Source organism: Citrus sinensis, chromosome 8 (genome assembly GCF_022201045.2).
Source record: "Citrus sinensis cultivar Valencia sweet orange chromosome 8, DVS_A1.0, whole genome shotgun sequence".
In the NCBI taxonomy this organism is placed as follows: domain Eukaryota; kingdom Viridiplantae; phylum Streptophyta; class Magnoliopsida; order Sapindales; family Rutaceae; genus Citrus; species Citrus sinensis.
This window is the reverse complement of record NC_068563.1, coordinates 6171459-6189429: the sequence shown is the minus strand read 5'-3', so window position 1 is coordinate 6189429 and position 17971 is coordinate 6171459. Positions and strand designations below refer to the sequence as shown.

The window sequence follows — 17971 nt, the reverse complement described above, 5'->3', positions numbered from 1 at the left end:
TTTCTTTCCTTTCCTCATTTTAGACTACAACTTTAGGATTTCAACACAGTGACAACACATTTTGAACATATGTGTGAAAGCATTTATTTTTCCGTTCATATATCTTTGCTTATTACATATATTACTTTAATAAAATTATAATTTTATTGGGGGCCGGCTAAGTTACGTTAAACGTAACTTACACTAGACACAACGATAATAACTGGTCCTACTACGATATATTGTTGCTGTGTCTGGCGTAACTTAGCCGGAGCCATTTTATTGATATATATAATTTAGAATCTGTCGTATCAATTTTATTGCAATAGGGTCCATGTTTTCAATCTTAGTATAATGTATCTACTTGACCTAATTTTTAAGAGGAAAACAAATGCTGTATCAATATTTGTAGAAGAGATTATATATTTCTAGCCGGGAATGGCTTGAACCGGAACGCGTGCGATGTTTTAAAAGCCAAATCTATCATGTACTCGTAAATATGTACAAGAGAAGAATTTGAGTCCTACAGACACTCAAATCTCTCTAACAAAAAAGTTTTACCACCCACCAGATGACCCAGTGGCAGCGGAAGGAATATTCGGGACTTTACGTGCAATGTTGTCGGTCACTTTGAATTTAAGGATTAATTTGTATGTTAAGCTCCAATAAATCAGTGATTTGAAAGAATTGTTTGTTGGTAGGACCTTTATAATCAAGAAGTTACATCTTTCATTGATGCTTGCTTTTGTATGAAGATTGAGGAGTCTCTCTGTCCTTTTTTCTTTTTTTTTTTCTCTTTCTCAACTCCATTAATCAAGATTCAAGACTCAAGAGGATGAGAAAGCAGCAAAGAAGGATGAAACTTTTTGTTAAAATCCATTAAAATGTTACAAGAATATAACAAAACCAACCATGTGAAAAACAAAAAAACACACAGGGAGGAGATTAAACCATTGACAAAAGTCAGAAAAAAGCCATCCCATATTGAAATTACACAGCAACATGATATTTAAAGATCATTAACAAATCAACCTAACATTTGATATCAACTTCAACCAAACGTGTCTATTTTTCTTGACAGACTGACCTCTGATCTGAGGAACTCTCAATCTTCTTGCTTCTTCTGTTGATTCCTCGAATCCCTTTAACAACCCATTTTGGGAAGAAAACAAAGGTACCCAGATTGCTAAATCTTCTAATAATGAAAAATAAACCATTTTTCTTTCAAGATCTTGATCACAAATCTGCACAAAACCAAAATCCCATGTTGCATAACATTAGCATAAATGTCAATGAGTTTAAGCAGAAGAAACGACACTACTTATTTATTAAAAAAAAAAAAAGAGTGTGCACGCACCGCAAACCTTACACAAAACATTAGTAGATGTAGCATATGAAGAAGGATCAAGAAAATCATCTACACGCCAACCGGGCAGTGTCTCCATCAAATACTCAGATATGCTGCTGGTGTCACTAATGTGATTGTCTCGTGGTGTTGAATTGGAGCTAAAGATTGAATTTGAATGCGATGATGGTGAGATTTTCTTTTGATCATCAATGGATGTTGTTGTTGTTTTTGTTGTGTCACAGCAAGTGGAGGATGAAGGGCTAGGATTGTAAGTAGTATTGAAAGTAGCAGAAGCTGAAGCCGTAAGCTTAACCCCTGTGAGAAGAAACCTGTTGTGTTTCTTCGTGTATTCGCTGGCTTTATGAATCGGTATGTCACATTCTCTGCAAAGAATTGCTCTATCTTCTTGACAAAAAAGCAAAGCACGTCTCTCCTATTGACTCAAAAACACAAGAAACAAACAAATATTGTCACCTTATAACTCATTAATTCTTCAACGAAATTAATAATCAAGAAAATAATTTATATATGTGCAGTAACCTGACAAATATCACAAAGAGGAGATTCTTTGTAGCTGGGGCTAACAAGATTGAAACGCGGGTGCTTGCTGGCTAATTTGTTAGCATGATGAACGCGACGATCGCAGGCAACACAAAGAGCAGCTTCATCGGCTGAGCAAAAGACTGAGGCCTCTTCTTTGTCACACACATCACACCAAATCTTCATTTTTTTTAAAAAAAAAATTAACTTCTTGAGCAATACTTTTGATGATATGCAAATTAAATTAAGCACCCTCACCCCACAAAAATAAATAAATAAGAGGTTGGTGATAATAATAATATATTGTTGCAGTGAGTATTGAGTTGGAAAATACTGTCAAAAGGTATAATGGGGAGTTATGGGTAATAGCTAAAATGCAAATGCAGGTTTCTTTAAGTGCTGCTGACTATGAGAAAGCTCTGGAGAAAAGATAAACATTACAGAGCTCTTAAATTTCCCTATATAGAGTGCAGCAACTTGGGTTTTTTTTATAATAATAATAATTTTTTTTGGGTGTAATAATAAATTATTCTCCAGACCAATGTGAGGTTTCACTCTCAGACTGAAATAGAGGGGTGGGCCATGGGTAGCATTCATCCTGTCATTTATTTTATTGACCCAAAGCTCTTCTCTTTTTTTAAATATTTTAAAGCATACAATAATAGAATGCAGCCTTTGGGAGACCAAGATGGTTGCTTTTAACTTTTCTCCATTATCATATATTTTTTCAATGATTTTGATTTTTGGAAGTCTGGCTTTTTGATTTGATTGCAGCACCTTCTCTTTTTGCCTTGAATAAATACGTCCCGGCTACCGTGGAGCAACTCCACCGTAAAACATTATTAATAACCGCACGATTATAATAATAATTTAATTTTTTATTATTTATAATTTTAATCGTATAGTAATAAGAAAGTGATTTACAATGAAACAATTCCGCCACATGCAATATCTAATGTACCGTTTACCTTAAATCTAAATGAATTTGATTTTTTTTTAAAATCTGAATAGGTCTACGAAATCTAAATAATATGTTTATTTTTTTTAATATCTGAATATATGTGACATCTTATTTGTTTTTAACATTTATATCCTTATAAATTAAAAGAAAAAAAGAGGATAAGATTTTATAGTTTAGGAAATAAGTTATTTTACAGAGATATTTTTAGAATATAACTTATCATTCAGACATTTTTCCATTCAAATAAAAGTCATAAAAAATTACTTTTTCTACTCATATGTAAATCTATGAAAATCGGGCATAAGTTTCGAAAAACAAACAAGTAAATTTTAGAAAATGTATGAAATTAATAAAATTTCAAATTTCAAACATTTAACAAACAACCTCTAAATATTATTATATTGTATTGAAGACAACAATACTCGTGATTTGAACAGATAAGTCATACTTGTTAAATCATCACTTATATATTAAATAATAAATTTTATAATTTATTTTGATGTTTAAAAATAAATAATAAATTAATTTAAATTTAATTAAAAACATAAATATTAAGGCCATTAATATTTTTACTCTTTTGAAAAATTTAACTAGATATTTCTCCCCCCCCCCCTCCAAACAAAAAATTCAAAGTCCAAATTTGCTAACTCAAGCAATTGACAATCCCACATGGCCACATGTTCTTTGAATTGAAGTTTAGTTAATTTACAGAATTGTCCTGTGAGGACTTTTCATTATTTTTTTTATGGTTCAATTGATAAGCCATTTATGGTAAAAATAGGGAAATCAAGAGTTCAAATTAAAAAGAAGTAAAATTAAAAATTAATATTTAAGTGGAGGTTTGATGTAACCTAACATGATTCCTATTAAGCTAGATTACATATTGTGCATGGCCTATATGTAGCTTGACAATTTCATTAACAGTGAAGTCTATAGAAAGTAATAATTGTAAGATAAGGATTTTGTTTTCAACTTTTGTGGATTGCACATTACATTATTTCAAATTTTTATTATTAAATTTGTCCCCAAGGTCAGTCTATTCTAAATAATTGAGTGGAGTCAGTCTATTCCTCACGAAATGTGAGTGAAGTGGACAGCTCTCGAATATTTGAGAAGATTTGAAGAATTTGAACAGCGCTTCAGAGGAGTACATGCCACGAAAAAGATCCCAATTATAGAATCTGTTTGTAAATATTAATTGTAATATCTATAATCCTGCATAACAATATTAAAAAAAGAAAAATGACTGCCCACTCTGGTATGTAGCTTCCCATAAGTCATAAAAGCTTTGCAGCTGCAGTAATCTCAAAACCCAAACCACTTGCATTCTTTTGAATTCACCATTTAAGCTCCCTAAAGATTTAAAATTTACTGCTCACAGCCCATTTTCCTTGTCTTTTAAAAGTTTCATTCCATTCAATATTTTTATTAAGAGACTGTATGGGCTTCACCGCAGAATAAAATATGAATCTTGTGACTCGTCCATTTTTTTTTTTTTTCAATGCAGGTTAGGAATTAGGTTGACAATGAAATTAGACTAAATATTTTCATGTAATGCAGACCAAGGAGGGAATCAACTTCTCTTGACCGAATTAATGATTTTGCATTCAATTCCGTTCTGTCTTTTTTTTTTTTTTAAAAAAAAATTTGATAGTAAGACAAACTCTCACTGAAACGAATCATCAATCGGCTCTCAAAAAATAAAAAATAAAAATTGAAATGAATCGATCATAAAAAGTAAACTTTTTAGCTTTGATTGGTTGATTATGACTGAAGTTGTTATGAATTGCAATATCTTTTAAGGTTGGAATAGAAAATCTAATCACTTTTTTTTTTTTAAAGATTATACACACACACATTGGTAATGTTGGATCCTTATTCAATATCGAGTTTATGTGTGAATAATTATGTGTTCCAAACTATCATATAAAATTAAACTCAACTAAAAATCATTTATTAAGGTTTTTAGCGATTGACCTTTAATATGTCTGCGAGGGTGTGAGTCTTTAATTTATAGGTAATTTATTTTTTTTTATAATGAGCTAAAATAAGAATACCTAATGATAATAAGAAATTTATTTATATGAATGGTTATGATTCTTAGATCACCCGTAATATTCTTTTTTTTTTTTTTTGACATCCCATCATTAGAAATAGTAGAAAGAAAAACTTAAATGAATCTTTAAGATAACATGTTGATCTAGAAGATAAATCACATGACTCTATAAAGTAATTAAACATTATAGATTCATGTTCACTTACACATATTCAATTATTGATTCTTAATGATGCGATATGAATATTCATAAATTTTAAATGATAGTTCTCATCGAATGATTATTTTCTAATAGTTAATGCATTTTATAAATCTACCGAGACTATCTTAAAAATTTAATTACAATGCAAATGTGCGCAAACCTAAACTACAAGTTGAATGAATGAATGAATGTATATAAAGTTGATACAGCCAAAGGTATAATAAATGATGAAAACGAAAGGAAGAGCAAAGAGACAAATATAGAGTGATGAGCAAACAGAAGTATTGAAGATGGTGGGATTGCAATTGTATCGTCTAGGTTGGCTCTTTGCTGGAGAATTATGTTTAAAATAAAAGCTGTGAATGGAGACAAGGGCCAAACGCGTCGATAATTAAATGTACATTATATTCATTGAGTCTTTACTGCGTAGAAGGTGGCGGTTGAATCTTTCAAAGGTTGGTGCTTTCATAACAAAAAATTGAATTAAACTTAGTGTTTTTTACTTAAAAAATAATAATTTTAACAATAATATTGTACTTGGAGGATGTTTATTTTTTAATTTAATAACTTAATTAACTTAACTTTAATCAGTAAAATTAAGTCCGTTTATTTTTTTTTAACTTAATAAAAAATTTCAATACTTGAATCATTAAGTTATTAACCCAATTCTTTTAGTGTTTTGCTTAATCTAAAAAGTTTTAATGATATCATTAAAAAGTTTTCTCTAAAATATCCATATTTAATTAATTAATTTTTATCATTATGTAAACAAAATTTAATAATTTACATTATTACCCCTATTGTAATAATATAGTAGTAGACTGTTATTATTTTTGTTTTTTATTCTCTTTAAATTATCATTATCTATCTTCATAAATTCTTATGAATATTTTTCATATAAAAATATCATGACCTACGATAAAATTGATTAACATATACTAATTTAGAATATAAAAAGTTGTATCTAATTGAATGTAATTTATGTTATGATAACATATTATCTTATTTAAGTTCGTTGAAGTGTTTGTTATTTATTTAAAATTTATAATTTGTAAGGGTATAAATGTAAAAATATTAGCTTTCAGATTTTTTAAGTTAAAAAAAAAAAACTTAATATTTGTTTTCAGCAATTCAAATAAAAAAACAAACTTGTCATTCAGATTCAAACATTCAATTTTATTAAGAATTAAGACTAATTCAAGTTTATTTAGATTTTAGATTAAAAAAACGAACGCCATCTTAGTTGAGATACTTTATTTATATCCCAATCGATTTGTCACTGTCGGATTGATTCAAACGATAGATAACCATTAAGTCCTAACATTTTTAATTCAATTAGTGAGTCTCCATAGGTGACACATGAGTTAGTTTACAAACTAAAGTGTCGTTTGTTTTTTAACTTAATGACTTAAAGTAACTTAATTTAATTAATTAAGTTAATTAGAGGTGTTTGTTTTTATAACTTAATGAGACTTTTTAGATAATTTTGACTTAATAAAATAAGCCATTTTTTTTGGCTTTTTACTTAATGGAGAAATCTGAATTAAGTCAATTACTTGCTTATGTCAAAAATATCCCTACTTTATAATTTATTTTTCATGACTATCCCAAAACTCACCCATAGACATTTACCCCACATAAAAATATCTTTATTTTTTCTTTCTCATATTATATACGATAAAATTTGAAATTTATGGTATTTTATATATTAAAATTTTAAAATAATTATGTATTCACTTGAATATAGTTTTACTTATAAATGTTAAAATATTGTGGTATTTAATATATTATTTATTTGACATTCAAATTTAATAAGGATACAAATGTAAAAGTACATATTTTCAGTTTTTTAAGTTGAAAAAAACAAACAACTTAATACTTATTTTCTGAGATTCAGATAAAAAAACAAACATATTATTTAGATTCAGACATTCAGATTTATTCAAAATTCAGACTAATTCAGGTCTATTCAGATTTCAGACAAAAATACAAACGCCACCTAAGTATCCAACCTAATTAAGCGTAGCATCACTCTGATTACAAAGGAAATTAAGAATTGTTATATTAGGTGGTGAAATCCGAATTTTGATCTAGAAAGGATGAAATATTATAATTAAACAAACTTTTAAAAAATTATAGGTACTGAAATTTTGAACAAATGGCAAAGAAATCCCAATTCTTTTAGGAGAAAGAAAAAAAATTAAAAAAAAAATTATATGTACAACAAAATTGGGCCGGTGAAAGCGAAAATGATGAGATTTGTTGTAGCAATTGAAAGTTCCTTTGAAATATGATAAGGTACTCCAATAAAAAATAAAAGTGAATATAAAAGCATATTAAGTATTAACTATATGCTTTAATTTTATATCATCGTTATAAATGTAAAATTCATTTCATAATAATTGATACAAAAAGAAGAATGTGGATACGACTTGTTTACAAAATTCATAGAATTCTAAGGCTCTGTTCTCAAATTTAAATTCCAAAAATATTTTTTTCCTTGATATCGTGCGTTCTCTTAAGATTGATTTGCGGCTACACCGGAGGCATCAATTGTTGACTAAAATTAAATTCAAGATCCGAAAGGTTTTGATATCTTTTTACACGATTTCTTTAAAAGAGGAAACATGAACCAACCGACTATAAATAAACAAAAAATGGGTCAACATATTAACTTATGAAATGAGTTGAATTCAAATTCTTACTCTAATTTTTGTAGTTTCTCATCAAGTTGTTTTTGGTGTTTGATGAAAGATATTAGCGTACCAAATCAGATGAACGGATTCGTCACTTTCAATAATTAATATTATGAATGTGTGGCTGCCATATTGACCAAATAACAAGGTTTAGAGCCTTTTTAATAATAATACCTTTTAACTCTAATTAATTAACATTAAACTTGTTGACTTTTGGTTATGTTGATGGAATTACATCATCTCATTATCTAAACTTATCTAAATTTTGAACCTGTGTAAATTTATAATAATCGCTATTTGCTCATATAAGAACACAAATCAAGACAGAACTTGCAGGTCAATAGACTGAGTTTAACCCCAAAAATTAGGATGTTGAAAAGTTTCATCAAATGAACTACTTGGCACACGGAAAATTCTTAATTATTTTCTTTCTTTTTTCTTTTTGCATATTAGGTTGTAACTTTTTCTTTTATAAAATTTTGTTTTTACTCCTACACCTTGAATTTTTTTTTTCTTCTAGAGATGAGTATCAACCATCACTTACAATTAATAAATGACAAAGGGAGAGTCTCCAAGGCTTGCATCAATTATTGATTTGATGCATGTTCTTGATTTCTAGTTGGGGTTTAGTATGAAAGAAAGAAAATTTGAAGATAGGTTTGACTAACAATATGTCACCGAACGCTAGAGGACAAATAATACTTTTCAAGACAAGAATTTATTTGTATGATCTTTTGGAGAATCAAAATATTAAGATTTTGCAAGCTGTCAGCTTCAAGGAGGCGAAGGACGATAAGGGAAGAATAACGTTGTTGAAATTATTTTAATCAAAATTGTAGAGTTCCAATACTTCCCCCACATGGGAGCCAGAGATTTTTGGAGCATAAACAACTGTCTTTAAGAACCAAGTGGATGCAGAAGCACTTCTTCAGTTCTTTAAGAAAAAACCCCAATCAAGTGGTGTAGTGTGCATGGAAGACCATTCTTTCAAAAGCACTTTTTTGGACTTAAGTGAAGCAAAGATAAATATTGAGAAATCTAGAGAAGGAGAGAAACCGATCAGGCGATCGAAAACCCATCAAATGCCGAATAAGAGGAATGCATTAGCTGTCCGCTCTCGGGTTGGGCAGTAAAGGTTGGAGATGGGCAATTACTTATTCTTAAAATTAATATTCTTAAATACCAAATAGTGGTGGTAGAAAAGGGAGAAATCTCTCCGCTCCTAGTTCTCCTGTAGTTGAATTCTCTGGAATCATAAGAATCCTTAAATAGAATGTGATTCCAATTCAGGAATAAAATGAATGTTTTCTACATCATGAACAATTATAAATAAAAAAGCACTGTTATTCTTACTTTATAATATTTAACAAAACCTAAAAAATAATATATAAGTGATTAAATATTTGAATAATTATTCAATATATTACTATATTTAGTATCTCAAATCAAAATTTATTAATATGATAATAATTAATTTATTATAATTGATAACAATCTAATAAGAAATCAATACATACCCAAATGAACTAGTTAATAACTGTGAATAAACAAAGAATAAACAAAATTTTATTGAAGAACGATAAAGATCACCCTATGATCGATATCAAACTTAATTTTGTACAATTTTTTCATCTTGATCTATGGACATAATTAGTGTAATTATGGAATAATAAGTGAAGTTTGAATTTGCTCTATCTCCTATTTTGATAATAACTTAGTTAGAACGTTTGATTGTTTTTACTTTTTTTTTTGTAGTTAGGTTTATGATAGTCATACATAATATTTCTTTTAGTGTGAACATTCACATATAATAAAAATGCATGTTACATCTTTATAGTGTGAACATTATATATCTATACACTTCGTGTAAATATGGAATAATAAGAGAAGTTTGAATTTGCTCTATCTTACTATTCGACTAATAACTTAGTTAGAACATTTGATTTTTTTTTCTAGTTAGGTTTATGGTAGTTGTACATAATATTTCTTTTAGTGTGAACGTTCACCTATAATAAAAATGCATGTTACATCTTTTTAATGTGAACATTTCACATTACACACACACACACACACACACACACACATATATATATATGCAGTTCTCATTAGATAACGATTATCATGTGTGCCGTAGTAAAATCTAATTGTTCATACAAGATAACGACTACATATGTTGTACATATGGTTATTAAAATGTATGGTTGAACAAACAAGACCATAACCCAGTCAAAAAGCAAAAGTTGAGAGGAGCAATTCTATATCTATTCAACAACTTTAGTTTTCGAATTTTAAGGTATTCTTAGATCTAATGCATGTACGATATTATATGTTAAGAAAATTATTTTCTTTTAAAAGTTAGACCGAATGGATTCGATACATTAATCTCTTACTTTCATAACAAGAAATGAAATCAATTTAATCATTATTTTGAGACATAAAAATTAAAAGCATCAATATTTTTCAAATGGTCGAGTCTCAAATCTCAATCAAAGCCAAAAGGCAGAGAAAGGGATCATTCAATCTCATGAAAGTCATGAAAGAGGTGGGAGCTTTAGCGAGAAACGAAAATCAACTATGAACTTGTTCATTAGAATTTGAGTCATTTCTTTTTCTCTTACACTTGATTTGGGAGCCCATTATCAATTAATTGATGAATACCACATCATTTGAGATAGTTATTTAAGATAAAAAATTTAAAATATATAGCACTACTCATTCTATAATTATGAGGGCTTATGATTTTATCAAGTAATTAATTGGAGTCTTTGCCAATGGAAGATGTAATATTGTGCTATATATATAATTATTTGATAAGTAATTGGAGGTGATTAATCGGAGGTTTTGATGATGAAAGCTATTATACTTTTGTTGCATGTAATAATAGTACATTCATTTTGGGTTAGTAATTCATTAGTTTGCAGATTTGAAAGCAATTCCAATATATATAAGTGGAGCAAATACCAAAGTGAAGATGACATAGATGTTGGTTTAAAAATAGTTTTGCAGTGCAAATATTTAGATCGTATTTCTCATACAATATATAAAATTACTATAATCTAGAAATCGTACCTTTACTTTTTCGTAAAAGTAATTTAGCCTTCCAAATCACGATTTGTCATCAACAATCTTATTGGATCACGATTTATCACCAACGATCTTCTAGGTTATGACTCAAGTGTTATCTGCACTTAACTTGAAGGCGCCTTTATCACTACTATAAGCAACTAGCACGAGAAAAATTTTCTTTTTCTCTTTTCTTTATATTGTGGCTCATCTCCTCATTTTTTGTGAAAAAATAAGGCCTTTATATCTCTATTTGATAGAAACCCTAGACTCCTTATTTATCTCTATTTTTAATTTTATTAAATCAAATTTGATTTAAATTAAAAAAGATTAAACCAAAAGTTGTGTTTCACTGGTGCTTGCTATAGACCATCTAAAATAACACAAAACTCCTCATACCAAGCATATTAAATGCAATCTTTTACCAAATAATATATTTAGGTTTTTAACCCAAATAGCTAGTTATCTTGCTTATTAATCCAGTAGTGGTGAAATCAATTAAATGAGCTAACCTAAGGATCATATCGGTACATACTATAGTGACTACAATAATTAGACTTGTAATTAAAATAGTCCAATTATTTAATTCAAAAATTACTCCACTAAGAGATTGGAACTTACCTCCATAATTGTATACTATGTACGATAGTGTTCTCGAATTATAATTCAGCCCATGCCGCATTGATTTATTTATTAAACAATCCTTTATACCATATCATTAATTAAATTGATATATTAATCTTTCAATTAATTTAATTATATCTTGTTCCTTGACACTTACTGGTTTTCTCAAATGATCATTTTCAACTTACTAATTATGTTGACACACTTTGGGTAAAGAATTTAATGATCAAATACCAAAAACCCATCAAGAGATATATTGTACAAATTCTCTATTGTTAATCTATAATCTCACTACTTATTATTACTTCTACCAAGATACATGATAATCTTGACTATAAATGTATGTCGCCCCCATTGGTAACTCACATGAAATGACAATCACAAACATGAAACTATAGCTAACTCAAGATTGAGATTGCAATAAAATCAATGCCTATGGGATTTAATAATTATGACAGTCATTTCATATGTGATACAGTTCAATGTAGTCAAGCTACATTAGTAAATTCATACATAATTAAGACAAACGATTCAATGAATTTACTATAGTCTAAACATAAATAGAGCGCCCAACTTTATTTATCAACTGCAAACTCAATTTATTTAATCATAAGATAACTTGTATTTATATCTTATATGGATCAATATGATGATCACATAAAATACATATAATATGATTAAACAGATCTTATTCAAAATATTTATACAATTAAGATATCTAAAAAAAAATCTCAAATATTTTGTTAATAAGAAAATAAATAAATCAGTATGCTTTAAAGAGCACATAATCCAAAAAATGAGATAGAGAGCAATATTTAATGCTAGTTTAAAATGGCGTGAGTTCAGAACTGAAGATGAAGATGGTGAGCAGAGGGCACCAAGCCTAGGAGTTATTAAGAAAAACCTATCAATCTAACAAATTGTATTTGGAATTTAAAGTGTTTTATCGTTTAAAGTTTCCTTGTTTTAAAGCCTTGTGTTTAATTTTGAAGTTTTGTTTTGTGGTGAATATTTACTGGTAGTAAGTCCCGTTTTAGGATAGTTTTCCGCTGAGGGCTGTAAACCCATACCTGTAGCCATTTTGACCAAACCAAAGATTAACCATACGGTTTTAACCATGGAGCCTATACACTGTAGAACATCATCCTTTTCTAGCTCTTCTTCCGGGAAGACTAGTGATTCAAAGCATGTTGTGAGTTCAGAGGAATTCTTTATTGAGAACTTTGATAAAGCAATTGATTGTTGGGAACTTCCAAAAATTTCTAAAGAAAAGATTTACAAAACAAAAAAGCTTGATTTTTTAAAGAATGATTATATTATAAAGACTGAAGAACGTGACATAACTCTTTCAAAACCTTTTGAAACTATTCACTTGTTTTCTGAGCATTCTTTAAAGAAATTAAAAGAAAAGAATTTTAATTATATTCACATCGGCCTTATTCAAGTAGGAATAAAACCCTTAACCAAAGAAGGCTTGGATACTTCTATCCTTGCTATCCTAAGAGATGGGCGATTCATCTCTTTTGATGATTCTTTGCTAAGCAGCATCGAATCTAGTCTTTGTAAAGGTCCCATATCTTTTGATTGTTATCCAAATATAACAATTTCCCTTAAAGACAAAAATATTTTGAAAAGCATGATTTTACAAATCAAAACTCATAATTATAATATGATTGAGGGATCTATCCCAGTTGCCTTAATTTTTAAAATCTCATATAAGGCAATGATCACTGCATTTAGTACGCAACACAAATTCCAGTCAAAAAGAGATGAGACTCTTCTCTTACAGACTGATTTGTCAAGAGCCAACACAGTTATCCCAAAACCTATTCAATGGAAAGATGTCCATCTTCCAGAAGAATGGATTCTTGAAGGAGCCGCTCCACCAGCGATTCCAAAACAACTTGAGCCAAATACAGAGTTACAAAACGTAACTCAGTATTCAGATGGTAGAGTCAAACTTTCGTTCAGAAGATCCACCTCATCCAGATTTTCTGATAAAGCATCGTGCTCAAGTATTCCTTCATTAGAAAGAAAATTCACAAAAGTCCCTTCTGTTATAAATCTTCCTTTTCAAAGTCAACCTAGGTTTTCTACTTCAGATATTCCTAGTACCTCCATCCGATCAGTTGATTATACTACTAGTGTTCCTCATCCGATCTACACTAGTAATCAACATAGTCAAAGTCAGGAAGAAAAGGAACCTTCTCCTCCAACATCTCCTACGTTTTCTGCTGTTACAGAAAATGTCATTAGCGTCATTGAAAAAGAATTTGAATTGGATAAAGCTTTTCTGCATAATGATTTTTATTCTGATTTAAACAAAGAAAAAAGACTTTGGTTTTTTAAACACTTTTTAAACCAAAGAAAAGAAATCCAACAATCTTATTATGAATTTGTGAATCTTCATAAAGTTCATATGTTATTTTTTGATTGGTTCGAGATATATTCCTCTAATAACAACATCTCTTACCCCTTCAAAGAGTCAAATCCTATTACCATTAGGAAAAAGACCACTGAGTGGAAACTCTCCGAAAGTAATAGAACAGTCGATTCCGAGCATCTACCTCTCCGGAGCGTAACCGTTGACCACGGCGAACCTCCTGTAGAAATCAGAGCTTCACCTTACAAAATCCCCAAACCAAATGATACTGATAGTAATTTAAGTAGTATTATTCAACAGAATAACTTCTGTAATACTAACTTAAATACTATAGGAAAACAGTTGACTAGAATAGAAAACCAATTCCATCAGTCAACCATATATGTTTCTCATAGTCAAAAGCCTATTCCTTCAAAACCAGATTCTGATAAAAAGCTTAAGGAACCTATTTTCAAACCTTTTCAGGTTTCGAAAACTAGCCAAAAGCTTGTTCAAGAATCAAAATCAGATTTTGCTAAAGCCATTAGAGAACAACTAGATAGGATAGAAGCTGCTTCTTCCTCATCTAGCAAAGCCCAGATAGCTCCTGATACTCCTCAATCTAGTAAAATTGGAGTATTAGAAAAAGATGACCAAACTTCTATAGCCTCTTCGGATATTGAAGCCTTCCAAGAAGAATCCACTCCTAAAGCAAACAAAATCCATTGGGAATTAGCCCTTCCCACTGTCAAGACTCCACCTGATCTAGCAATAGATAATAGGCCAAGTGCATTAAATCAATCCCGATATAATGCATCTTCAGTCTATGAGTGGAATATCGATGGCATGTCTGAGTATAATATCCTAGGATTGTTGCAACAAATGACAATGGCAGCCAATGCCTATAAAACCCAAGCAGGAACTTCTGATCGTGCCATATCAGAAATCCTCATTGCCGGTTTTACTGGTCAATTGAAAGGTTGGTGGGATCATCTTCTCACTAATCGGCAACAACTTGACATCCTAAATTCTATCCAAACCGATGAGAATGGAGCTCCTATTCTTGATGAGTTCAACAATCCAATCCAGGATGCTGTTGCAACTCTCATTTTGACCATTTCCCTCCATTTCATTGGTGACCCTTCTCACCTCCGTGATAAAAACGCTGAGCTACTACATAACTTGAGATGTAGGAAACTTAGTGAATTCCAAAGCTACAAAACCTCCTTTTTCACCAGATTATTTCTAAGAGATGATGCAAATCATACTACTTGGAAAGAAAAATTTCTTGCTGGATTACCTACCCTTTTGGGTGAAAAGGTAAGAAATTCTATCAAAGCCCTTTATGACAACCGTATTCCGTATGATGAGCTCACCTATGGTGAACTTGTCAGTTTTGTCAACAAAGAAGGTTTAAAGATTTGTCAAGATTTGAAATTACAGAAACGACTTAAGTGGGAGCTTAAGAAGTCTAAACAAGAATTAGGCGGTTTCTGTAAACAATTCAATTATGACCCCTTTAAAACTTCTATTTCCAAAGATTGTAATGGTGAGTGTTCTTCTAAACCTCGCAGGAAACATTACAAATCTAAACACTTTAGAAAACCTTTTCGTGATTTTAGAAAACTTCCTTATAAGAAACCTTCGAGGCCTTATAAGAGACAAAGTTTCTCTAAAAAGAAAGAACTTAAAGCCAAACCTAGAACCCCATTCAATTTCAAAGATGCTACATGTTTCAAATGTGGCATGAAAGGTCATACTGCAAAATTTTGCAGAATGAGCAAAAGGCTTCATGAGCTTGACCTCGATGAAGACATTCTTTCCAAATTAGCTCCCCTCCTTGTCGAATCTTCTGATTCTGAATCTTCCATGTCGGGAGATAATGATCCTTACCAAGTTGATGAGCTTTTTGACTCAGATGACTCTGCATCTAGCAGTAGTGAATCTGAATCCGATTCATTTTTAAAGAAAATCAATGTTTTGACCAAAGACCAAGAAACTTTTCTTGAACTTGTAAAGCATATTTCTGATCCAAATCTTCAAAAAGAATATCTTGATAAACTTTTGAAAACTCTGGATTTTAACAAAGCCGAGACTTCTAAAGTCCCAATTGTTAAAAAGAATTCTTATGATCTTACTCAGATTTTGGACAAAAAGAAAACAAAAAAGTCAACACCCACTATCCAAGATCTCCAAAACGAAATCAAGCAGATTAAGCTTGAAATCAAGGATTTAAAAGAAAAACAAAAAAGTGATTCTGATACTATTCAACTCCTTTTACAAAAACATTTACAGGATAATTCAGACAATGAATCTAATCCTGATGATGATGGTGATGATATTAAAGTAGAAAATATTGAGTCAGTACCCAATGATTTTCTGTTTGTTTTAAAACAAATCACCACAAGAAAGTATTTGATTAAAGTCACTCTCATCTTTTCTGATGATTTTGCTATGGACGCCATTGCTCTTTTTTATACTGGCGCCGATTTAAATTGCATTAGAGAAGATATTGTCCCCAAAAGATTTCATGAAAAGACAAAAGAAAAACTTTCTGCCGCTAATAATTCGAAATTGAATGTTAGCTCCAAAGTTGAAGCCTCGATTTATAATAATCAAATTGAATTTAAAACTTCTTTTGTCCTTACAAATGATATTCATCATACTATCATTTTAGGCACTCCTTTTATAAATCTCATAACTCCTTATGCTGTCAACTATGATGGTATATACTTCAAAGCAAAATCTAAAGAACTGGTTTTCCCATTTATTGAAAAACCAAAAACTAGGAATCTAAACATTGTTAAAGCTTGTTCTGTTTATCAGCACAAAATCAATGCCATTCTTAAATCCAAACAAGATGATTTGTTTTGTTTAAAAAAGGATTTAAACTTCCAAAGAATTGAGAGTCAATTACAAAATAATTTTATTCAAAGAAAAATTTCCGATTTTAAAAGCCTTATTGAAAAAGAAATATGTGCCGATTTACCTTCTGCTTTTTGGAATCGAAAACAGCATTTAGTAGATTTGCCTTATGAAAGTTCTTTTGATGAAAAACAAATACCCACCAGAGCACGTCCAATCCAAATGAACATGGAATTGGAGCAACATTGCAAAAAAGAAATCAATGATTTGGAGTCAAAGGGACTCATTGTCAAGTCAAGGTCCCCATGGTCTTGCGCCGCTTTTTATGTAAATAAAAATTCTGAAATTGAAAGAGGTGTACCTAGACTTGTGATAAATTATAAACCCTTAAATAAAGCCTTAAAATGGATTAGGTACCCCATACCTAATAAAAAGGATTTGCTGCAAAAATTGTGTTCTGCTCTTATTTTTTCAAAATTTGACATGAAGTCTGGTTTTTGGCAAATTCAAATTCATCCAAAAGACCGTTATAAAACTGCTTTTACTGTTCCATTTGGACAGTACGAATGGACTGTTATGCCCTTTGGTTTAAAAAATGCACCCTCGGAATTTCAAAGAATCATGAATGACATTTATAACCCCTACTCCGAGTTTTGTATAGTTTATATTGATGATGTGTTGATTTTTTCTCAAAGTATTGATCAACACTTCAAACATTTAAAGACTTTTCATCTTGTTACAAAAAAGGCTGGCCTAGCTCTTTCAAGTACAAAGATTTCATTATTTCAAACAAAAGTCAGGTTTCTTGGTCACCATATTTCCAAAGGCACTATTACCCCTATTGAGAGATCACTTTTGTTTGCGGATAAATTCCCGGACAAGATTTTGGACAAAACCCAATTACAAAGATTCCTTGGTAGTTTAAATTATGTTCTTGATTTCTGCCCTAATATCAATAGGATGTCTAAACCTTTGCATGATAGGTTAAAAAAGAATCCTGTTGCATGGACAGAAGAACATACCAAAGTGGTTAGATTAATAAAACAATCTGTAAAAAAATATTCCTTGTTTATTTCTTGCAAATCCTGCATTACCTAAAATTGTTGAAACCGATGCATCTGACATAGGTTATGGAGGAATTTTGAAACAAAGGGATAATGATAAAGAACAGATAGTTCAATATGTTTCTGCCCATTGGAATGACTGCCAGAAAAACTATTCTACTATCAAAAAAGAAATCCTTTCCATTGTTTTATGCATTACAAAATTTCAAAG

The 17971-nt window shown here is 30.2% G+C and overlaps 1 protein-coding gene across 3 annotated transcripts; it reads right to left on the bottom strand.

Moving 5' to 3' along the window:
* Positions 1 to 830: 830 nt before the first annotated feature.
* LOC102618175 (B-box zinc finger protein 20) lies at positions 831 to 2344 on the bottom strand. 3 transcript variants are annotated; one of them, XM_006487265.4, is made up of 3 exons: positions 1868 to 2344; positions 1344 to 1760; positions 831 to 1223 (listed from the first exon to the last, which is right to left on the bottom strand). In XM_006487265.4, exons 1-3 carry the CDS (start codon positions 2051 to 2053, stop codon positions 999 to 1001), a joined length of 828 nt encoding a protein of 275 aa, XP_006487328.2. In that variant the 5' UTR covers positions 2054 to 2344; the 3' UTR covers positions 831 to 998. The 3 variants fall into 3 exon arrangements, with proteins under 3 accessions (XP_006487328.2, XP_006487329.2, XP_006487330.2); XM_006487266.4 differs by having other exon boundaries at positions 1337 to 1760; positions 1868 to 2340; XM_006487267.4 differs by having other exon boundaries at positions 1075 to 1223; positions 1349 to 1760; positions 1868 to 2339.
* Positions 2345 to 17971: the final 15627 nt, after the last annotated feature.